Genomic DNA, 24762 nt, shown 5'->3' on the forward strand with positions numbered 1-24762 from the left:
GGACGGGGAGGAGAAATATATAGGTAGAGGGAGCTAGGAGAGTCCAAATGAGGTGCGGTTTTCGTCCACGCGATCGTGATCGAACGACCGAGAGGATGGAGGGGTTTTGGATGGGTTATTGGGACACTTTGGAGGGGTGTTGGGCTGGAACACACACGAGGCCTTTACGGTTCCCCGGTTAACCGTTGGAGTATCAAACGAACCCCAAATGGCACAAAACTTGACAGGCGGTCTACCGGTGGTGTACCAAGGCCGCTTGGAAAATCTCGGTCCATTCCGAGAATGTTTAACACCCGCTCACGAAAAAAGGCAAAAGGGGGCGCCGGATGACATAGGAGTGTCGGATTGCAAAACGGACAACGGAAAAAAATGCTCGGATGCATGAGACGAGCACGTATGCAAATGCGATGCACATGATGACATGATATGATATGCATGACATGGGCAAAACGCAAAACGAAGACAAAACCCAAACACGAAAGAATCACATAACTTAGAGCCGAAAATGGCAAGAGTTGAAATACAAATATGGTAAATTACATCCGGGGCGTTACAGGATGGCACTTCGCGAGCCGAAAGGGAAGTACCAACCCTTGTTGAGATCAAGGAAAAGATCAACAAGCTCGAGAAGGCCTCTAAAACATGTGCAGATATAATTGGTCAAGGCATTGATGCATAGTGGAGGATGAGCAAAGACCTTAAGGCCAAGCTCGATGGTCTCTATAATAAGATAGACACCCTCTTTGATTTTACCACTAAGCTCTCTTTCTAGAGACCCGCCACCTCACGAAGTTGGCCTCTGAGCAGCAGAAAGAAATTTCAGTAATGGTCTCTCGCTTCAAGTGCATCAGTCTTGTAGGCAATCTGAATAAGGGCGAGGAACCCAAGGAAGCTAAGGAGGAGAAGACACCTATCGAGGCCAATCAGAACTAGGTATTAGGATCCCATCGGCTTAGTAAGCTCGTAGGAGATCCAACAGTATCTTGTATCTTACTTTCTAGTATTTACTTTCTTGCAAACCAAGATGAGCTCGCCTTAGGTTGAATAATGAAGTTGAACTAGCAAGTCCTTTTGAACAAGGAATGAACCTTTATTTCGATGAGTTATGAATATCCTTAATGTGTAGTTTTATTGCGCCCTTGAGAAAAGTATATTAGATGCATGATCAATTATGTGTGTTACCACATTTTCACCCTTGAGAATGATTATAAGTCTTCCACATCCTTGCTATCAATTGGTTAGTGAAAGTAAAAAACTTGCATGTGGTAGTTTAGTTTAGTTTCAACTGTTCTCATGTGGAGTGCATTCTAGCGATCAAGACCAGTCCATGGCATCTTGAGGACGTTCTGGCTCGAGCACTAGATCCTTGAGGTGTCTTCAACATCTATAGCGTGTACAAGATTGCCCTGCAGGAAAAGACCAACACCACCGTGTGTGCCATGAGCAGGGCACCGGTCGACACTCGTGCCATCTAGAAGGTGGTGTGGGGGTGCCCTGCTCCCCCTAGGTAACGTATTTGCGTGGCGTGTTGCGATAAATTATTTTTCCACTTTGGAAAATATCAAGAGGAAAATAGCTGAATTTGACACTTGTGTTATGTGTGGAATGGAGCGTGTGGATACATTCCATGCCCTATGTAGATGCCCAAGGGTGTAACGCCCTCGATGCGGCTATATCTCCCACGTGACGAAGCACGACTTAGAGGCATAACCGCATTGAAAGAAATGTCGCAAGTGAGGTAATCTTCACACAACCCATGTAATACATAAGGGAAAGAGATACATAGTTGGCTTACAATCGCCACTTCACACAATTACATGAATAAATCATTACATCAACCAGATACAATCAAGGTCTGACTACGGAACCAAAATAAAAGAAGACTACCCCAAATGCTACACAGATCCCCGATCGTCCCGACTGGGCTCCATTACTGATCAACTAGAACGAAACAACACAAAGGACAAGATCTTCATCGAGCTCCTCCTTGAGCTTGGTTGCGTCATCTGCACGGACTCATCGGCACCTGCAAGCTGGTTTTGGAAGTATCTGTGAGTCACGGGGACTCAGCAATCTCACACCCTCGCGATCAAGACTATTTAAGCTTATGGGTAAGGTAAAGGTATGAGGTGGAGCTGCAGCAAGCGACTAGCATATATGGTGGCTAACATACGCAAATGAGAGCGAGAAGAGAAGGCAAAAGCACGGTCGAAAATCTATGATCAAGAAGTGATCCTAGAGCAACCTACGTCAAGCATAACTCCAACACCGTGTTCACTTCTCGGACGCCGCCGAGAAGAGACCATCACGGTAACACACGCGGTTGATGTATTTTAATTAAGGTCAAGTTCAGGTTTTCTACAACCGGACATTAACAAATTCCCATCTACCCATAACCGCGGGCACGGCTTTTGAAAGTTCAAATCCCTGCAGGGGTGTCCCAACTTAGCCCATCACAAGCTCTCACGGTCAACGAAGGATATTCCTTCTAGCGGGAAGACCCGATCAGAATCGGAATCCCGGTTACAAAACATCCTCGACAATGGTAAAACAAACCCAGCAAAGCCACTCGATGTGCCGACATCCTGATGGGAGCTGCACATATCTCGTTCTCAGGGCAACACCGGATAGGTCAAGCTACGAGTAAAACCAGCCCTCAAGTTTCCCCGAGGTGGCCCCGCAGGCTGCCCATTTCGGACCAACACTTAGACAAGCACTGGCCCGGGGGGTTAAAATAAAGATGACCCTTGGGCTGGCCTAACCCAAGGGAAAAAGAGGCTAGGTGGCGAATGGTAAAACCAAGGTTGGGCCTTGCTGGAGGAGTTTTATTCAAAGCGAACTGTCAAGGGGTTCCCATTATAACCCAACCGCGTAAGGAATGCAAAATTCGGGAACATAACACCGATATGACGGAAACTAGGGCGGCAAGAGTGGAACAAAACACCAGGCATAAGGCCGAGCCTTCCACCCTTTACCAAGTATATAGGTGCATTAATTAAATAAGAGATATTGTGATATCCCAACAAAACATCCATGTTCCAAACATGGAATAAGCTTCAATCTTCACCTGCAACTAACAACGCTATAAGAGGGGCTGAGCAAAGCGGTAACATAGCCAAACAACGGTTTGCTAGGACAAGGTGGGTTAGAGGCTTGGTTCAACAATATGGAAGGCATGATAAGCAAGTGGAAGGTATCGTAGCATAGGCATAGCAAAAGAGGGAGCATCTAGCAAGCAAAGATAGAGGTGATTTCAAGGGTATGGTCATCTTGCCTGAAATCCCGCAAGGAAGAAGAACGAGTCCATGAAGAAGACAAACGGGCGTAGTTGAACGGGTCCTCACAAATGCGACGTTACCGGAACCAACCCGAAGGAGCAAACACCGGAAAGAAGCACACAACATAGTAAACAAACCACACATGAACATGGTATGATATGCGAGATGCGGTATGCGATGCATATGCAAGATTTGACAAGGAATGAATGAACCTGGCCTCAACTTGGAAATCCAAGTGTGCCACTAGAAAGGTGAGATGATTTCGCTTGAAAACGATATAAAGAACACCGGAATCGGAGACACGGTTTGGAAATGTCAAGCAAAACAAATATGGCGCCGGTCTGCGATAAACAGCAAGTAGCCATCTAAATGCATCAAGATAATAATGCTACAGCACTCAAACATGGCAACAAAATACCTGGCAGGGATCCACTCATGATGCTTGACAAAAGATGAACACTGAGCTACGACTAATTCATCCATTAACAGGTTCAAACAAGCATGGCAAAAGTGCAATTGGTAAACAGATTTCAGACTTAGTGAAATTAACACAAGTCTGGAATTTCAGATCAGGTAGCACACTTTGGAGCATGAAAACTATATGCTACAGGAACTTAACATGGCAAAGCAAGGCATGGCATGGAGCTACTCAAAGAGCTTAACAAAAGTCCCTTAGTGACCTTGAGCCAAAAGGGATCAGAAAATACAATTGCAAGCATGTGAACATGGCAAAAACATAAACAGATCACAGACTTGGAGAAAAACTGGAGCATGCAAATCAGATATCAAGTAGGCATGTTTACGAGCTCGATGCACTCACTACAGAACATGGCATGACAAACTAAGCATACACCCATCAAGAATACATCTTATGCAAGCTAGACATGGCAAGAACAATAACATAGCATGCACGGATCAACTAAAACGTCCTCGGCAAAATCGCTAACAAGTAGATAATCTGCCCAGATTCACGAAATAGCAAAAGTAGAGCTCGATTGACTCAAGCTAGGGTGCTCCATAATTGCAAACAAAGGCATGGATGGATAGAGCACTACAAGATTAACAAATCATCCTTACTGATCATCCTCAAAAGAGGCACGGATCACTAGGAACCAACATGAACATATGGCATATAGATAAAAACAGGTCAAGGACTTAGTGGAATTGCTAAGTCCCTGAAATCAGCATTAACGAATGCACTACTTTGCAAGCTTGTGCTAGTCACCACACATATCACAAAAATACATGGTAAGCACCTCTGGAAAGATGGCAAAGCATATAACAAAACACATGTAGAGATCAGGAGCATATCATGCACACAATAATCATGGCAAAAATGACAAATAGCTAATTGGAGCAGCAGATCTGACAATTATCTCAAATAGCACTCTTCCAACAGCATTTCGGGCATCAAGATGAACTCAAAAGAAAATGATGCAATGGGATGAAATGATGAGCTCTCTGAGAAGAACATTTTGATATGCTACACGCCCAAAACGGAGCTACGGATGATGAATTATGACACGATGAACATGGGCATGTGAATCTGGGAATTTCGGGGACTTAGTGAAATTATACCTCTGTGAAAGTCAACGCGGGCCGGAGAGAAGCGGGACGGCACGGATCCGGATCGGGAGGGGCCGTTTGGTTTGCTGGACCGGTGGATCTCGTCCAACCGGCCGGATCCGGCGACGGACGGCGACCGGCGATGGAGGAGGCGGCGCGGGAGCTCGCCGGCGATGGCGATGGCGATGGCGAGGTCGGTGGCGGTGGCCGGGGCCAAGGCGGCGAGGCAGGGGCGCTCCGGCGAGGCACGAGGCGGCGACCTCGGCGCGGGAGGCGCTCGTGGACCGAGCGGCGGCGAACGGCGAGCTGGGTGGCCGGGGAAGCTCAGGCGACGGAGCGGCGGGATTCCGACCGCCGGAGGTGGGCGCGGGCGGCGCGGACGGCGAACGCCGGCGAGGAGGCGGGGCGCGGGTCGGCGGCGCGCCGGATCCGGGCCCCGCGGGCTGGATCTGGGCCGCGGCGGGCCGGTGCGGCGAGGGTGCCGGCTGGGACAGGTGGCGGCCGCGGGTTGGAGGAGAGCGGCGACGGGGTTGAGGTGGCGGCGCGCGATTGGTCCGGGTGATGTGGCGGCGGGGTGGACGCGTCCGGCGGCGGAGCGGACATGTCCGGTGGCGTGAGGAGGGAGACTAGGGTTTGATCTGCGCGGAATTTTCGAAGGAGAGCACATATATATAGGTAGAGGGAGTTAGGAGACTCCAAATGAGGTGCGGTTTTTGGCCACGCGATCGTGATTGAACGACCGAGATGATGGAGGAGGTTTAGGTGGGTTTGGGGCCAAATTGGAAGGGTGTTGAGCTGCAACACTCACGAGGCCTTTTCGGTCTCTCGGTTAACCATTGGAGTATCAAACGAAGTCCAAATGGTACGAAACTTGACAGGCGGTCTACCGATAGCAAACCAAGGCCGCATGACAAGTATCGGTCCAATCCGAAAACGTTTAACACCCGCACACGAAAAGAGGTAGAAATGGACACCGGGTGACATAGGAGCGCCGGATTGCAAAACGGACAACGGGAAAAATGCTCGGATGCATGAGACGAACATGTATGCAAATGAAATGCACATGATGACATGATATGCAATGCATGACACGCAAGCAAAGACAAGGCAACAACAGCGAATAACTGGACGACACCTGGCACATCGGTCCCGGGGCGTTATAAAGGGTGCGTGCCCTATGGATGATGATGGCAAAAACATGGAGCATGGCATGTGTAGACGACATCACCAACACAAGAACAGAGTGGATGTTTCATCTTCTGGATGGCTGCGCCAACGGGGAACGAATCCAAATAATCATGACGTTTTGGAGAAACTGGCAAGTCTGGAATCAAATATACCATGAGAAGTCAACCCTTCCTGTATAATCATAACTTGAACCCTGGTGGATTAAAGATATCATCGTCCTTCTAACATTCAATCATAATTTGGTTCGAGACGTTGTCCATGTGGGTGTTCCCATTCTCTATGATTTGCTGATTTGACAAAGAAGGTGCCCGATTTGTTGTAGTGCCACGTGACAAAATCTTAACAATCTTGTACATTCAGTTGTATTTGCAATATACATTGTGCATCAACCAGACTAAAGACGTCTACCAACTCTTCTACATCTGTCAACATAATTTGACCCCTTGGAGCGATCACCTTATGGTTAACACTTGAGGGGATCCAAGGGTCCTGCCATATGTTGATCTTCTCACCGGTTCAAATTCTTCAAATAAAACCTATTTAAAAGTTTGGATTCCAGCAACAATATTTGGCCACGTATATGATGAACCGTTCTTTGGTCTGGCTTTCAAAATGTCATCATCAGGATAGTATTTTGCACCAAGAACATGTGCATATAATGATTCACTAACATAGCAAGATTAAAGCTGTAAAGATCTCTAGTTCCCATACCTCCCATCTTTTTCGGTACTAAAACCATGACACTTAACCTCTGTCCCTAAATACAAGACGTTTTTGCGGTTGAACTGCAAAACCTCTTCTACTATGGGACATAGAGAGTATTTTGGAACGAAGAGAGTAGCCGGACAGAGGATGCAGGTGGAGCGGCGTTTCATGTGACGCATCGACGACGTGGAGTCTTGACAGCATGGCGCGGCAGGGTCTTGGCGACGGGTGTGTGATGACCGACACGCTTAGGAAGGTGGCGTTGTCTGGCGTCGATGGCAGGCCTGATAAAGTTGATGCGTCAGTACCTGCTCTAAAGAAGGTTTGATGGAAGATGGTGGCGATGGCCTCTGCAGTGTGCGCATGCAGTGCCCGCTGATAGTGAGCCGGACCGGTGTGTGGTCCAGACCCGACAATTCGGCGTTAGATGTTGGGTCAGCGGTGTTAGATGTTGCACTTTGGTGTGAGATCTGGGATACGTGGTCCCGACAATCTGAATCACTTCACCAAGTTGATATGAGTAGCGATTGATGTTGCGAAGATGATGACTTCAGACTTACTGATATATTACATTATAAAGTCTTGATGAATAATTAACAAAATAACTGCATGCATCATTGCCAGAATCATCCACTAAAAATATATGCTATGTGATTACGTTGTGTGGGCGACACACCAAGGGAAGCAACCAGCCTCATCGGTGCTCTCCAAGTTTTTCCATTTTTCCATCCATCCAGATCAAAAGGTTTTCTTTTCCTTTTTCTGCTCCTGGTTCAACCCCTTACGAAACCCTACCGCGCGCACCCTCCTCTCGGTCTCCAGTCTCCCACCCTCTCTGGCGTTCGGCGGCGGCGGTTGAACGGCGGCTGGCACCGGCGTATCTGCAGGTGGGGCTCCATTCCTCTCTTTCTCCCTGCGCTTGGCGCCCTCTATCCTCTCTGCATCTGGCAGCGGCGGCGCCTAATCGTCTTTTACCCAAAACTGAATTTGGCTGCCGTGATGTGCGTTGCCTGTGTAGTTTTCTGAAGAATTGCGTCTGTCCGCCCTTGTTGCAGAGCAATCCGAGAATGGCCTGGGGTCAGGGTGCTAGAAGGCCCATACTAGGGCTTCTGTCTCGTGCTCAACGACAAGCTGCTCGAGGGTATACTTCTGCAACGTTCGAAACTCACCTGTCGAGCAATCATTTTGCCCAAAATGGCATGATTTGTAGGAGATTTAGCTCTGAGGTGCCTGCTTCGGAGCAAATGAATCTTATTAAACGACTACGCGAAAGAACATGTGCTCCGATCAAAGATGTCAAGGCTTCGCTAGTCAGTTGCAACTGGGATATTGGTTAGCTCTTCTTTCTCCTTGCTTTAGGCGCAGCTTTGTTGACAAATGTGTTTATTCCCTCCATTCTTATCCCAGTTTGTTGGTTTCTTTCAGAGGATGCACAGAAGGATCTAAGGAAAAGAGGGGTGATATCTGCTGCCAAAAAGTCGTCAAGGACTGCTGCTGAAGGTTTGCTAGCTATCGCACAAGATGAGAAAAGGGCTGTTGTGGTTGAGCTAAACTGCGAGACAGACTTTGTGGCAAGAAATGATGTGTTCCAGTATCTGGTCGGTATCACCCTCAGCAACATGATCTGTGTTTTATCTTATAATTATACTGAAACCCTGTAAGAGTGAGAGACAAGGTCCTTTTAGGTCCATATCCTTAACATAAGTATATGGAAATTATAAAATGATTTTATTGCTAGTTGGCATAAGTAGAAATCATTTCTCCATGACTTGAAGTATCATTTTAATTTTGGGAAAAGATGGCAATGCGTCCGATTTTAAGATCTCATACGATTTTTAAATGGGCAGTCCTTTTTTTTGGACGGTAGAAAATCAAGCGCACATGGTATGGGAGTTGAGGCAGCCGATTGTTTTTTCGGATGGTAGAAAATCAGGCCCACGTGTCTGGTTTGTGAGGGGAGTTGGATGACGGACCCACCAATTCCCCTTCATAATAGTAGTAAATGTTGTGTCGGACCTTATGTTATATCAAACATAAATAAGAATGTTCTAACCGTGTATAATCAGCTTTCTAGTTTTTTTCTGATGCTCCAACTTCAAACTCTGTTGTAATTGTATTCTTGAAGTACTTTGTTCATGTCATTTTATATCCTAGGATATTAATTACTTCTGGTATCATATTGGACACAACACTAGAGTGTACTTAATTAAATGTGCCGATTGATTCTGTGCTCTTACACTGATACAATGTTGATAACCCTTTTCCGAAAATTCATTTGCCATACAGGCTTCATCCTTGGCAAAGATGGCTTTGTCAGCACAGGATCCCGGCAAATTGGTTTTTCCTTTTGCTCCTGCATATTTGGAGGTGTGTAATTACCTGTTGGTTAGTTTATTGAACATCTATTGTTTCTATCATCTTCCCCTGCTGAGCAGTTCCAGTACATGACGTATGGCATTGTTGCTTATATCTACCAGTGATGGCTCTAGACTCGTGACTACCAAATCCAAATTATTGGATTTTAATTAGATGGAGTTCTATATCGATTTATATTCCATTTGAACTGGCTTTATGATCAAATTTGTGTATAGTGTTATGGCGGGGCCTAATACCATCTAAGCCTTGTGGGCATCAGCTTTTCATTATGTACGGAGTCGGTTTGGTGAATTGCTTGAAGTACTAAAATACCATTGATCAAGAACATGGAGATGTCATAGTGTTATGCTGTGACCTAGTATCACTGAAATTTTGTAGATATTGACAAGAGTTGATATGATAAAATTGACATGGCATCTACTAATGCAACATGAGTGAAAAAATACATCATAGTATAAATGAAGGGGTTTGCAACACCAACAGAAATTCCTGTAATGAAGGTGATGCAGCCTTAGCAGTGCAAGTAAGATTATTTATGTCCTGCACTGTTGACTTTGTGAATCTATGCTGAGACTAGTTTGTCGTATATTTGATTTGTGATTGGTGAGGAATGGGATGGGTGAATGGAGGTGATGCTTTTGAGGGTCATCATATTCAATTATACAGGCAATGCTTGGTGACAAGCATAAAGCATCTGAAACGAAATGAAATTACTTCAGGTGGTTTTGGTTGGATTTCCTGTTTTGCTTATGTTACATTACTTTTGGAACAATCAGGTGCCTGTTTCTCAGCTGTAGTGCCTTGCAGTGCCTGCATCTATTTTTCATAGATGGATAGTAAATTTTAGGCTAATAATGTCTGATGATCTATATAAATTGAAGTGTCTGCAATACAGCTGAGATTATTATATGTTTATCTTCCTTTTTTTTCTTCTGTTTTTTTCATGTGAGAAACTACTACATTGCTCCTCATCTTTGCAGAACATGAGTATTAACCTAGATCATCCTAAACTCAGTGGTGAAACAACTGTTCAAAATGCTGTTACAGAAGTTGCTGCCATGGTTGGGGAGAATGTAAAACTCAGAAGAGGTTTCATGTTGTCCACGACTGCACATGGTGTCGTTTCATCTTATCTGCATACCTGTCCTCAGCCAGGTGCGCAGACATTGTTATTTCAGTTTGTCAAGTTTTATCCAGACCATGTGTCTGTCATTCTTCAGATTTTTTATTTCGTTAGCTAAGTATGATTATTAAACACTACAAACAATAATGTTCAGCTGGAGCATGTTTATCTCCTATTTATTCTTATCACCGTTTCATTCTTTGTAGACAACTGGATATCATACAGTACTGTGTATTTATTGTATTTCTAGCAGGAGACAAGCCTTAGTTTACTTTTGCAGAACTGTTGGCAGAAACATAGCCGTGCAGCCATACTACTGACAAATTGCAATTTCAACAACTACTCTTGAATTTTGTACTAGCAGTACAACATTAAGAAAATGACACTTGATCTAAAACGGGGAAGCCTTGTTTCTGTACTCCTTATATAAATTAACACGTTAGATTAATCCTACTAATAATCTCTTTCCTAAGATGGCCAAACTCGGTATTATGCATTTGTTCCTGTCAGCACTCTTCTTTTTTTTCCCCATTTTCTCCTTGCTTTGGATAAACGGCACATTTGCTCGTTCACTTAATTGATGCATTTTCTTGCTTCAGGTTTGGGCCGCATTGCTGGATTGATTACATTAGAAGCAGAAGATAGCAGTGCTTCCCTTGATGCTCTCAAGAGAGTTGGGTCGTCTATCGCAATGCATATTGTTGCAGCAAAACCATTATTCTTATCAAAAGATTTGGTTTCTGCTGCAGCTCTGGAAAATGAACGTGACGTGCTCCGAACTCAGGTAACCTTATTCTGACGTTACCTAGAATGATTTACAGTCATATAGTCGTGTGGCTGAGAGCATTACTAGTAGAACCCTCAAACCCTCAAATCCTTAAAGCAGTTTTAAGGGTTGAGAAGTGCCACTTTTTGACACTTTTAAGGGTTGAAAAACAGGGGCAAATACTAGAACCCTCAAACCCAACCCTTAAACTGCTTTAAGGATTGGATTTGAGGGTTCTAGTCTTTGCCTCGACCCCAACCTTTAAATCTATCATTTGACATCTCACAATTTATGACAACAAGAACACAATCAACTTCCAAACAAACTACCAAATGACAATCATTGATGCATGGTTTAATAGTTTACATCACAAAATCATCATCTTCCTCCTCTCATCGGCACCATCACCAAAAAGTTGCACCTCGGCGCCATCTCCTAGACCACAAGCGGGCTCCATCAAGCATCTCCATCGGCACCGGTGGAGTCGTACACACCGCCATCACCACAACTACTCATCGGAGTGTCACCTCGAAAAGTAGAGGACGCAACACGGAACATCCTCTTCCTCTCCACGATGTCCTCCTTGTAGTCCTTCCACCATTGCAATTGGTCTTCATCCATGTCCTTCTTGGACATCATGTGCTCTTTCTCTTCCACCATGAGTTCTTTCCATACCTTTGCCTCTTTGAGCTTGATCATCCTCTCCTCCAACTCGGCCTTGCGCTTTGCTTCTTCACGCTTTGCTTCAACTTGTGCAAGCTTGACCTCTTTCTTCTTCTCGGTGATAAGAAGCTTCGTCTCCAATGTCTTCGTTGTCAATTCCTCTCTTGCCTTCATCATGTGGTCCATCTTCTCCCTTAGGCTTGACGCCTCTTCTTCCATCTTCACCCTTAGCTTGCCCTTCTTGGTTCCCTCGGGCTTGCCCAAGTTCCTCTCCTCCTCATCTTCACTATCATCCATCCTTAGCATTGCCGACTTCTTGGGTGCGGTCTCTTGATCCCTCAACTTCCACTTGTCAAAGGTTTGAAGAATTGACCAAACATGCTTAAATGGGAATGGCTTGCCCTTGGAAGCGGCCATCTCCTTGTACCTCATGCCGGCAATTGTCTCCCATCAACCACACATAAATCACATAAGAACCCACCAATAGCATAGTGCACACACATAATCAAAATAGTGAAGAAATATGTACTCACATAGTCACTCTCCACGGTTCCACTAGGTGGTGCATCTATCACTTGGTCCATGGCCGCACTCCAACGAGAACAAGCGGGCTTGATCAACTCCCACCGGCCTTGAAGCGACCGGAAAGAGCGATGGATGAACCCACTATTCTTCGGCTTGATCTTACAATAGACGTCCTCGATCCTTTGCCAATACCGTTTACCGGTTTGATCGGTGCTGGTGGTTGCATCCATTCCCACAGCTGCCCAAGCACGAACCAAGAGGACATCTTCCGCCTCGGTGTAGTTTGTCGACCGCGCGTGTGGGCGGGAAGCGGCGGTGAATGCCTCCTCCCCTATCTCGGCCACCTCCTCCTCGTCATCCCCTACATCCTCCTCATCTTCCTCCTTCTCCTCCAAGTCGTCACCAACCCTAAAGGGGTCTAGAGGCGGAGCTCCGAGGTCCACCTCCGCGTTTTGGAGGAGGTCCATGAACGAGGATGGGTTTGCCATTTCCTCGAACACCTCGTGCGCGGCGGGAGGAGGTTCGGCGACGGCGGCCGCCGCGGGCTTCTTCCGCGGCTTGGTCACGGCCGGGGACGAGCCGGCGACCTTGGAGGCCGCCCCTCACGGCCCATGAGAGGCCGCCTTCGGCCGGCTCTTCTTGGTGGCCGGGGCGGGCGGCAGGGAGGCGGCGAGGGCGGGCGCCGGTGCGGTGACGGTGGTCGGGGCGGCAGGAGGTGGTGCGAGGCCCGCCCGCCGCCGCTTGGCCCCGACGTGGGTCGCCGCCACCACGTCGGCCACAGTCGGTTGGGCGGGGGCGCGGCGGCGGCGGGGCCCTCCATGGCCGGCGCGGCAGGAGGCGGTTGGCTCCCGCGCGAGCGAGGAGGAGGAGTGCGGGTTGGGGGGCGATTTTCCCCTCAACCCCTACTTCTACAGATTGCAAAGTGGTTTGAGGGTTGGACCTCTAAATTTTTTTACAGGTTTGAGGGTTTAGAGGTTCTAGTCTACGGCGTTTTTTCGGCGAAAACTGTAAAAAAACAGTTATTTTTAGGGGTTTGAGGGCTCTACTAGTAATGCTCTGAGTAGTTGACATCCATCCACTATTATACAAGAAATGGACATGCACTTGTGTGATAAATGTGTCTATCACAGGCCATCAGCTGGTTCTTAAGTTTTCTACCATTTTGACAGAACAAACAAAACAATTTTACAAAGTAGGGAATGATTAAGGATAAGCAGATGCATGCATCGCCGTAAGATTTTGGATTAAAAGATTAAAAGAAAGAAGCATGTGTGTTGCGGAGATGAGAAAGATGACGTAGCGGGAAGCAGCCTGATTGTATCATAATATGGTGATTTTTGGATTAGTAATATCGTGACAGCTGTTTGGTTTATAAGTTTTAGAAGTGGGTAGCACTTACACTGCTTATTTCCATGAGTTGAATTAGTATGTTTTATGACATGGATCCACATAATATGAGGGCGAGCTGTGCATGCCAAGTTACTTCAGAAATGACATGACATACTGCTTTGTAACACGTTAGGCTGAGAGTTCAGGTAAACCCCAAATGGCCATAGAGAAAATGGTGGAAGGCCGATTGAGGAAGTATTTTGAAGATGTCGTGCTTTTGGAGCAAAAATACGTTGTTAATGATAGCACAAACATTAAGGTAAGTTGGCCAACCTTTTCCCTTGATGATTTACGGCTGTGAATTGTGTGATCTCTAATAGCTTTGCTTGTTGGTATCATTATTTTCAGACTCTGCTGAATGATTTGTCAAAGGAGGTTGGTTCGAAAGTAACAATTGGCAATTTTATCAGAATGGAAGTTGGAGAAGGAATTGAGAGGTACAATTTGTGTCAACCGCCATCTCTAACAACGTTTTTGATTAATCTCTTTTGTTATGCATACTGACCTCAGTGTCATTAACATATACGTACATAATACGTTAACTGATGGTCTATCATCCATTCAAAACAAAACTAGATTCAATTTTCTTCAGGCGTCGTTTTTTTATGGAAATGGGAAATACAAGTTGTTTCTTACTAGTTCTTCATCTCATTTTGTTTGTTTATTTAACCAGTTACTAACCTCAGCTTTTGTGCTCAGCAGACCTGAGGAAACAGCTAAACCAGAAGCTATGGCTTGTGCCGCGTAGATTGCGAACTGAGATGAATCAAATGCTTTGGTTCTTTTCTCCTGATAATTAACATGGGGATGTTTTTTCTGCAAATGTAAAATGCCCATCAATCAGTTAGCTAGATGTTGGCAAACGAGTTACAAAAACATTGTAGTAAATTGAGTCAAACTGAATAATGTACAACTGAAACGAAAGGCCACGCGTGCTGAGACCCGCAAGGCTGCCAATGTTGGGGTTTGCTTGATTTTTATCTTATTGAACTGCGGTGTAATCAAAATAAAGGTTGCAATAGTTCAAAGATTTTTTTTGCATGCTGTGTCGGGCGTATTTTACCTTTTGATCTTGTGTTTGGATTGGATATGCGTATTTGACACCATCATTTGCCATGTATGATTGGACCATCGCCTCTTTTGCTGCGTGTCATGTTCCTCTCTGGTTTCCTGTGTTAACAGCCTAGGCCCAGCTCTCGGTCCATCAGCATATGTTCGGACATTTCCGATGCGCATCGAACACTCTAGTACAAGCGAAGAGCCCATTACACCGCAAAAGACCGGCCTGAAGGGAATGTGGCAGTCTCTCTTATAAGGAGCTCTTAGCCTCCTCCCATATCCAATGTGGGACTAAAGTCACTAGCATTGCCCAAGGTCACGTTCCTGACACCTCGCCCCCCTAGGGAAGCCCTTCTTAGGGTGGCATGGGGCCCAGCTTTGATACCATTTGTTAACAGTCTAGGCCCAGCTCCCGGTCCATCAGCATATGTTTGAACATTTCCGGTGCGCATCGGACACTCCAGTACAAGCGAAGAGCTCACTACATCTCAAAAGACCGGCCTTAAGGGAATGTGGCACTCTCTCTTATAAAGAGCTCTTAGCCTTCTCCCATGTCCGAGATAGGACTAAAGTCACTAGCACTGCACAAGGTCAGGTTCCTGACATCCTGTCCGTAGAAAAACGGCGTCAATCAAAGTGTTGCACCCGTGTTGGTCTATGAACGTTGGCAGTGTGGCCACACCACAAGGTAGGTAGCAGAACATAGTAACCCAGAATAGCTGATAGTTGGAGGTGCTACATCTACATAACTGATAAGGAAACCGCTGCTGTTGTGGCTTGGAAAATTGAGTGGTTGTGGTCGCTGTTTAATGAAGGAAAACGTAGGGCAGCCAGAGGGAGTATCTTGTTCAGAAAGTCCGAAACGGGGAAGCGTGAAAATGGCCACACCATCATCCTGGAGGAGGCGATCTAATCGACCGACGGAGGAGACGCAAGGCCCTGCATTGCTGAGTTTTTTTAATCTAGCTGAAACATCGGTATAGAGGCCTAAGCAAGGGAAAGAGAAATTACAATCAAAATAGCACTCCAAGAAACACGGACAACATCATAGCTCATTACAGCTGAGAAATGGAGTATGTCTCAAAATTCTTGTCGAAACCACAGCCAAACCTATCGTCATTGGCATGCATAGCTCATGATGATGACGATCGAGAAAAACCTCCAAAAACATGTAGTGTAGAGGAACAAACCGCATTGGATAGATTCTCCTGAATTTAAGCTCTAAGTGAAGCCCTTGGGATCAAAACGTTAGAGAAATTCCCTTGATAAACACTATTGAATAAAAGAAGTGTGATAAATTCCTTCAATAAAAGTTGAGGTACAAAACAATAGGAAAATTGCTTCTATAAGTCGATGACTCCGTTTGTCTAATTAGCTTTGTCTATTTTTGTCATCTGACTAATCAATTTTTTTTCATCCACACTTTTTACACAATAAATCTAAAAACAATTCAACACAATACAACAAGAAATCAGACTAAAATCGCAAAGTTTCTAAAAAACTAATGGTTTGGCCAAATAGGATGATGTCAACTGCTTTGTGGTTCTGTAACAGAACTCGTGCTAAGCGATTTCTTTCAACCCGGTGGTACTCTCAAAAAACGTTGCCCGAAGGAAGGTGCTGCACCCATATGTTGAAGTAGTCGATAAACGGTATGAATGGTTGTTAGGTCTATATTTGTATTTTGTCGATCATATTACTAATTTATCTCACCGTCTTCACCATCCAATGGTTACATACACGTATAGGAGTGTTCCATGGACCATGGATGCCATGAACGCCCCTACAATTTTTTTTTGAGCATTTATACCTCTACTCAACTATCCAACTAAAGAAAAATGCACAATTGAAAACCCATGTATTTATCAGATTTGGACACATCGCCAGGTTTGCCATATGGTTAAACCATCTACGTACATTAGCCATGTGACATTCATAATTACTGGCAATCGTATAATGTGTTGCTACACATGATTTTATACAAATACTATTACTAGCAAGATGCTCGTGCGTTGCACGAAACATCAAGATACATTTGTATGAGTAGTTTATCTTGTGGGAGAAAAGAATGAACGAGGAAAGACCTTATTTGCAAATCTGGAGAAGGGTATGGATATCTTTTTGCAAAATTGCCATAGTTTCCTTCATATTCGTCAGATATAAATTAGACATCCTATATTGCAGGATGGCAGACACATCATCATCATCAACTCTGTTTTTTTTATAAAAGCAGAGATACATTGTCATAAAACTTATGTAGACATATACAACCAAAGAGGAAAGTATATATCATGCGAAACACAGTATGTATGCACATATAAGGAGAGAAGGCGACTAGAGTTCAACGTGCACAACAATGCAGGGTGCAAAATAAAATGGATATATATTTGATAAAAGAAAGAGAATAATTGCACAATTGCGAGGATAGTCATTGCGTGACCAATTATGTTAAGGCCTCCTTTGGTTCATAGGATAGATATGTTGTAGGAATAGGAAAATCATAGGAAGTGAGATGACATGCATCTCAATTCCTATAAAGAAAGAGATGTCATTTGATGCATAGGATAGAAATTTTTCCATTAAGTTTTAGCTAATGTTTTTTTTCCTTCAAGATGTGAAGGATTGATTCCTATCCTATATAGGAATAGGAATTCATTCCTACAAATCAAAGGGCCTCAAAGAGGCCCGGACTCCCTCCCCTCCCCTCGCGTCGCCCCTGCTCAGGCGACTCGGGGGTCCAAACCCTAGCGCCACCGCCTCCTTTTCCCCTCCCTTCCCCCCTCGCCGCCGCCTGAGGCCGCCGCCGGGCAAGCCCGGGGCGCCGCCGAGGAAGGTGGCGGCGGGGCCCTGGCTGCCCTGCCTCTTCTGCAGGGGGCCGAGGTCCCCGGGGCGGCGGCCCTGTCGGAGAGACGTCACCGGCCCTGCGACAGGCGATGGCGGGGGCGTGGGCCGGCGAACCTGGGCATGTGGACGATGGGTGAACCGGAGGACAGGTGGCGTGGTGCAGCGGCAGATCGGCAGCGCCAGATCTGGCCGCCCCTGCCTCCCCTGTTTGGCGAGCTCCTCCCCGGCCAGATCCGGCCTGCTCCTCTGCGGGCCACCAGGTCTCGCGCCGTTGGGGTATGGGTGTCGGGGATTCGAAGACCGGGAGAAATCCCAGGCCGGCCTCGCCGGTCTTGGCGGCGGCGACGCTCGAGGGCGCCACTCCCCTCCTTGGAGGCGCCGTTCAGGTCAGATCCGCCGCCCCCTTGCCCTCTAGTCTCCCGGGTGAAAACCACAACTCTGTTGGGCGGCGGCGGCGCCCTTGGCGTCGCATTTCTTCCTGAAGGCGTCGTCTTTGGGAGCTAGGTGGGCATTGGGCTTACTCGGCGATGTGGTGGGTGTGCAGCGGCGGAGGTAGCTGGCCGCTACTGCTCTTCTCCGCCCGTTCCGGCATCTCTTTCTCATTCATGTCCAGTCCATGGATTTGGTGGTGCTCTGCTCCAGGTCAGCGCTCCGTGGCTTGTCGGGTGCGCTCGGTTCCTTTTCCAGATGCAGCCTGCCGGTGTCCTTCCTCCCAGGTTCTAGGGTGAACCGCAACACTGTTAACGGTTCGGCGCCTTCGATCCAGGCGAGGAGGCAGGGGCTTTCTTTGACAGTGGAGCTGGGAGGTCATGGCATGTCGGGGCCGCTGGCGATTTGGCGACGGCGTGTCCTTCCTCACCGTCGGAATTGCTACTCCTGTGCTGACATTCTCCTACTTCCTTGGTGACCCGTACGCGATTGAGGACCTACACATCTCCAAGCTGCGTGTCTCCATGTTCGATCTTATTTAGCTTGGTGTGTGTGAGGCTTGTGAGCTGCTGTCCAGCGTCTTTGTACCTTGTCGCTTTTCTGTTTTCTTGTGTTGGTTTCGCGCTTGTATTACTATTCCTGGCCGGTTGATGGCTTTGTTAATTTAAAGCCGGGCTCCTCTAGAGCCTTCGTTCTAAAAAAAAGGGCCTCAAAGAAAATTTTTCTATGCAAATTTTATCCTATAGAAATCCTATGATATTCCTACAAACTAAAGGAGGCCTAAGAGTGTAAAATTTGGATGGTTTGGATTGATCGGATCAACAAACACAAAACACATCGGCATAGATATCAACTGATGCACAAGTGAATGTGAAACGTGTTCCATGACCCAGTCTGAAAAAGGACACATCCTCTATCGCGTGGCAAGCGTGATAAGCAATTCCAAACTATCAACAAAAAAAAGGACACATCCTCCCAGCAGCCCGCGCGCCTCTCGGCGGCGCTTGCTCCCCGTCGGCGCACTCGCTTCACACCGCGCGCATGCTCGCTCGCATTCCCCCCTCGTCGCCCTACCAGCCGGCCGCCGGTGCGCCCGCGCCCCCACCGTTGCTGTGGCCTGCTGGCCGCACGCGCACTCGCCCGCGTCCTGGTCCCCGCCTCGACGTCGCCGGAGTCGCGCTGCGCCGTTCGCCTCCTTGCCCAAGCCCCTCTCTCCTGCCCTAAATCGGTTCGGCGGGTTACCGAACACGCATGTCGTCCACCTCCTGCCTAGCCCCTCCCCCTCCGCGGCTCACCTGCGGTAGGGTTAGGCTCCCACCTCCCTCCGCCGCCGCAGAGAGGCCATCACTCAGATTTAAGCCTCGCGTGGCTGCTCCCACCAAGGTAAGGCCAAAAAGATCCCCTGCTCCCTGGTTGAACCGTTTGACCTTGTTTCTGCGTAGCCGGTCGTGTCGTTGTCTGCCGCAACTTCAGCAGGCAAGCCTTGTACAGTGCTCGGCTTTGTGGAATTTTGGCGAGAAATGGCTACAGATTTTGCGAGTCGTGTGGATCAGTGTAGTAATCTTGGTTCCAGATATCTGTAGACGAAAGCAACGATGGATTCATTAACTTTGATATGTGTGGTTTATTTTGCTAGTGTGATGTATTAAGTCTGGTTTCCGAGCTGCAACATTGCTAACCACCTGTCCAATCTGAATGACATGCCAATGGCATGCTGCTTGCGTTAATTTGATTTTTTTTGTTTCTTGTGCTTGTTGTGTGCATTTAGGGGTGGGGGCCGGTTCACATCTCGTGCTTCAAGCAGGAGCACGATGTGTCAACAACATCTGATGATGGCACCGGCTTCAAGTACAATGAGCAGGCAGAGATCTCAGGGGACCCTGACCTGAAGGAGGAAGACGGTGGAATCCCCAACAGGGATGATGAGAATTATGTAAAGGGAGACTGGTTTGTTAGAGCGCAGAAGGTTTGTCTTGTTTCTTTTTCGCATTCCAACTACATTGTGTTTTGACCAATAGGAATTTCAGTAGGTTGATACTGCAAAATGAAGCACAGTATGCGTGATACAATAGAAGTAGAACTACCAGTTTCTATGCTCAGTTGCTCACTTGAAACGCTATTTGAGAGCTTAAGAGATAAAATGGCAAAACAGTAGTCAATAGTCATGCATGGAATCGTGGCATAGAACATTCTTCACAGTCGATGAAGGAGACATTGTGAACTACTACATCGATTTGAGTTCATACTTGATCTATTAAATGCTGGGCGGTAGTTCAAAAAAGCGCTAGGCGTTAATTGTGTGTTTTGCCACCGTCTTGCGCTTTTCTGATCAAAGCGCATGCTTATGCGCAATTATGTGCAGATTAAGCGCAGTTATGCGCTAGGCGTTTTGCTATCACCTAGAGCCTAGGCGCACTTAAGCGCTTGCTTAGGCGCGCCTTTTTTAACTACGGCTGGGCCTGGTTTTCAAGTTACCGAATCACATCGCTTCTATTAGTATTAACTGGCGGCGACCTGATAAAAAAATAGTTGTTGCACCTGAATTGATTTTCTTACCGATAGAGGCATGTGCTTTTCTCTGTTAGTGTGGTGCCAGTCAATGTGTGGACCGAAGGAAAATAGCTATCGTTGTGCTACTGTATTGCGTTGCATGTCTATCCGAGTTTATAAGGAACCTTTTGGATGAACAATTGATCATCTCAATGTTTAATACTCCCTCTGTTCCATAATTCTTGTCGTGGTTTTAGTTTTGAACTAAAACCACAACAAGAATTATGGAACTGAGGGAGTAACATATAGGAAGAAGTGCTTGTCGTTTATAAGTTTATGAATACCTGCCATTTTAGGGCTTTGCACTACACATTCTCATCAAGCCCAGGTATTTGTATGATATCTTGCACGGTCTTTCACCAGTAAAGCTAAATTCTAATATTCTCCTTTTGTGTTACTCTTGTTGCAAACATTGTGGGATCTGTAGTTACTTGGCAGAATATTTACCATCTTATTGTTAATATACTTTGAAAATTAGTTTCTCACTCATTCGATATTTGATCGGTTCAGGTGTTCATATTTTGTTTAGTGCCAATTGGCTAGATGTTGATGCCAGTCCTTTTCATTGTTAAGACTTTTATTTTGTCCTGTGAATCAATGGAAATTCTGAATTTATCTTCCAGATAAAGGGAAATCTACAGGAAACGGTATCCAGATTTTGGAATGAGCGCTGGGCAGTACCTTGGACTGGACAAACAATTACCCAGGTTAGTTCTCAAGTTATTCTATTATGTTCCTATATTTGTTTTGGTTTTGTCGGACATCCGTTTTGCTAATTCATAAGATATCTTCTGGGTATCCTAAGGGACATGGGTAGGGGTCAGATGTTGTTTTTATTGTAATTCATCCATGTTCCGTTAGATTTCTGTATACGGACACGGACATATCAATAGTGAATCTGATCTAAAAGATGCCGAACCTATGTGGTTACATCTTTTGGATATGACATGAAAAAAAAAGTTATGATGCATGTGCTAGCATATTATGTATGTAATGGAAAGAAATGGATGCCCCTGGTAATACGTTGGTTATTGGTTGTCTTGCTAAATTTTTCAGTTAAACAGGGAACATTGATTGAATATAATGATCTTTTAGGCCTTGTACAATGCTAGGTGCTTAGAGAGATGCTTAGAAAAATAAAGTGGTTTTTCTGAAGCACCAGTGCCTATTTCTAGAGGAGAGACGCCTAATTAAGCGTCTGCCCTGTACAAATAAGCACCGGTGCTTAAGGAAAGCCTGGTTTATTTCTCCAAGCATCTCCTAAGAACCTTGCATTGTACAAGGCCTTAGCAGTTTACATGAATTTGGTATTAAGGGAAGCTAGTTATACTTTGTGAATGCAGGTCATGTTTTTGTGGATCGCGACATTTTGGCTTGTGGGTTCCTGGATAGTGCCATTCTTGGCTCATGCTGCTGGCTTTAGCAAGGAAACATTGACGCACAGAGGCCAAGCATTATATAGCCTCGTGACGGACATAACTGAAGGCCTTGCTGGGATTGCTATCCTTCACCAGTGCCTTGGTAGATTCCGTCCGCTTCCTCCAGGCTGGTTTGAGTTCAAATTGAAGGGCAAATGGCATTGGGATGTAGCGTTGGGGTGCCTGTTATTCCCACTGGTGAATTTGCTCTCTCACATCAACATCAGCCTAGTTCATATGTCATCAGGGCCAGTCGCTGGGGTATCCAGTGTAGAACAATCCATCATGGCCCGTGATCCGGTGGCAATGGTCTTGTATGCTGTGGTAGTAACTGTATGTGCACCTATATGGGAAGAGATTGTGTTCCGTGGTTTCCTTCTCCCATCTCTAACGCGATACATGCCTCTTCCATGGTCAATCCTGCTAAGTGCTGCAGCATTTGCGCTAGCGCACTTCAACGTGCAAAGGGTGTTGCCGTTGATATTTCTCGGGGTTGTGATGGGAGGTGTCTTTGCCAGATCACGCAACCTATTGGCATCGATGGTGCTTCATAGCCTTTGGAACGGTTTTGTATTCCTGGACTTGATGAAGTGAGAGTTTTGTATTCCTGGACTTGATGAAGTGAGAGCTATGACGCTATTGTTGTCCAGCTTTTGATATATCTTGTCGAGTTTCCTCCTACCTTTGTGTTTTCATTTTGCATGGAGAGTAAAGAAGCTAAGAAGGCTGGAGGTCAGGTTGTTTTATATGGAGAATAGACAACAGAAGACAGCATTTTGAAGATTTTTTGTGTGGGGGGTCAGAAGATAGCCATAGGACTTGTGCCCAAAAGCATGTTTTACTAGTGTAAATTATATACGCGTGAGAATAATTGCCTCATTGTGTATATAATTCCCCATTCATATGTAATTGTGCATTTTATTCTTGATTATGTGCCCAGAAATATAAATTACTTGGTATATCTTGTCCAGTGACTTGCCTAGCTCTCATCATGTCTCATGTCAGAAATTGCACCACGTTTTGAACTAAACAACCCTGACAAATTCTAAAGTCAGATAAATTATATTTGTTCTATCACAATACGGGGAAAAATACCCTACTCCTAGTTTACAAAGTAAGCTATACATACGATTTTAAAATCTCCAATCTCCAATCAAAATATCTAGAACGATATTGACAGTCAAAGCTCTACTCCGGGAGTAAAAGTTTTGTCTGAACTCTAAAAAAGAAAGTTTTGACTGAAGGTGCGTCTAAAGCCATACTTATTCAGTTTTGCTAGAACTCATCTAGATGAGATATAATTTGGTCTCATTCATCTTTTATAGCCATTGGGTATGCGAAAAATGCTCTTTAGAGCTTGGGCTCCATGGAGCCCGAGTTTGACTTGATCAAAATTTAAAATTTCACATTTCAAAAAAAATTGAAAAAAAATACACACATACTTAGAGACATAAAGCACATGTGTGTAAATTTTCAGAACAAAACACCTTAAAATGAGTGCTACACAAAAAGAACAAATCTGAGGCTTTTTAGTAGATGCACTATTCATCCTAAAAGTCCATGAGTTTGTCTTTTTTGCACAGATCGCATTTTAGGGTATTTCATCCTTAAATTTTACATACATACACATAACATCCTTGTTTACTTGTATGATTTTTTTCAGATTTTTTTGAAACTGAAAAATGTGAATTTTGATTTTTTCAAAAAATCCGGCCTCCATGGAGGCCGAGCTCCAAAACGCCCTACTCTTGGATATGATGCTATAAGATGCGTGTGTGCTGACATGGATGTCATATGTTTTTGTTTTTCAAGTAAATGAGATCAAATTATATCTCATCTAAATGAGTTCTAAATACTCCCATACTTATTTGTGAATGAGAGAGCATACTTATTTGTGGACGGGAGAGAGTATGCTGGCGTGTGCGCCTTGCGAAGGGTCGATGTTGCTGGGCAGGATTATTCGGCAAGTTTTGTTTGAAAAACTGTTATCTGCCCATACATTCTGCAAGTTTCTACCTCGTATATTCTACTGAAAGTTCGAACAGCCGAGCCCTAGACGATTTCGATCTGAATATCGCCACCGCCGGGCAGCCGACTGCTTGTGGGATGCTATGGTTGTCAGCCACCGCTTGCTGTCCCATGTGCTCCGTTGTGTTTCCTAAGGATATTGGTATACCTGGTCATCCCTCGGGCCAGGTCTAGCCAAGCCCGATGTAAAAAACCCAGGCCTGGGCATGGCCTAGGCCGGACGCCGGGCCTAGAAAATCAGGCCCAAGCCCAGCCTGCATGTGTAAAAGCCGTCGGGTCTCGGGCCATGGGCCAAGCCTCTTTATTAAATCACGAAAATGGCAGGCCCGGGACTGGTCCAGCCTCCGGGCTTAAAATCTAGGCCTCGAAGCAGTGTCGGGCCAGGCGGGTTGGGCTTTTTCAGGCTGGGTCGTTCGGCCGGGCTGTCCATGGCCAGGACTAGATATTGGGCACTCGTTGATGCCGCGATAGCTGCAGACGCCGCTGATCGTTATTGCCAGCTTTGTCGGCGCAAGAATGCCATCATGGGAATGGGAGCTCATCACTGAATCATTTCTCATGGTATATAAAAACGAAAATGATATCTAGTGACTGTTTGGTGAGAGAGGAGTGGCACATGAATCCCTTTTGATGGCAGTTTTAGTTCCAAATGAGATCAAATGGCAGTTTAAAACGAAAAATTACCTTCTTCGACAGAAACTGCCACCTCCTGATAACTAATAATGCTAGCGAAATCGTTCGTAATGCCACCCTTTCTCGGCCAACGCTCGCCAGCTAGGGGGTCCATATATATAACGTTAATCTACTTTGATGCAGTATAGTACCTGATGCATAGTACCTGTTCTTTTTTTTTTT

The 24762-nt window shown here is 45.7% G+C and overlaps 3 protein-coding genes across 5 annotated transcripts; 2 read left to right on the forward strand and 1 right to left on the reverse strand.

Annotated features, from left to right (window-relative positions):
• The first annotated feature begins 7437 nt into the window (after positions 1-7437).
• On the forward strand, positions 7438-14620 carry LOC125518994 (translation elongation factor Ts (EF-Ts)). 3 transcript variants are annotated; one of them, XM_087537736.1, is made up of 9 exons: positions 7438-7624; positions 7756-8069; positions 8163-8335; positions 9024-9104; positions 10094-10268; positions 10836-11020; positions 13713-13838; positions 13928-14016; positions 14279-14620. In XM_087537736.1, the coding sequence occupies exons 2-9, from the start codon at positions 7805-7807 to the stop codon at positions 14325-14327; spliced, it is 1143 nt and encodes a 380-aa protein (XP_087393862.1). In that variant the 5' UTR covers positions 7438-7624; positions 7756-7804; the 3' UTR covers positions 14328-14620. The 3 variants fall into 3 exon arrangements, with proteins under 3 accessions (XP_087393862.1, XP_048539834.2, XP_087393863.1); XM_048683877.2 differs by having other exon boundaries at positions 14282-14620; XM_087537737.1 differs by having other exon boundaries at positions 7454-7624; positions 7793-8069.
• LOC147960203 (uncharacterized) lies at positions 11027-12678 on the reverse strand. The gene is made up of 2 exons (XM_087537739.1): positions 12199-12678; positions 11027-12109 (listed from the first exon to the last, which is right to left on the reverse strand). The coding sequence occupies exons 1-2, from the start codon at positions 12676-12678 to the stop codon at positions 11459-11461; spliced, it is 1131 nt and encodes a 376-aa protein (XP_087393865.1). The 3' UTR covers positions 11027-11458.
• A 4188-nt stretch (positions 14621-18808) lies between the features above and the next one.
• LOC147960204 (uncharacterized) lies at positions 18809-22838 on the forward strand. The gene is made up of 4 exons (XM_087537738.1): positions 18809-19294; positions 19680-19877; positions 21085-21168; positions 21805-22838. Exons 1-4 carry the CDS (start codon positions 19163-19165, stop codon positions 22471-22473), a joined length of 1083 nt encoding a protein of 360 aa, XP_087393864.1. The 5' UTR covers positions 18809-19162; the 3' UTR covers positions 22474-22838.
• The last annotated feature ends 1924 nt before the right edge of the window (positions 22839-24762 follow it).

Source organism: Triticum urartu, chromosome 7A, assembly GCF_056163025.1.
Source record: "Triticum urartu cultivar PI428250 chromosome 7A, HENAU_Tu73, whole genome shotgun sequence".
Classification (NCBI taxonomy): domain Eukaryota; kingdom Viridiplantae; phylum Streptophyta; class Magnoliopsida; order Poales; family Poaceae; genus Triticum; species Triticum urartu.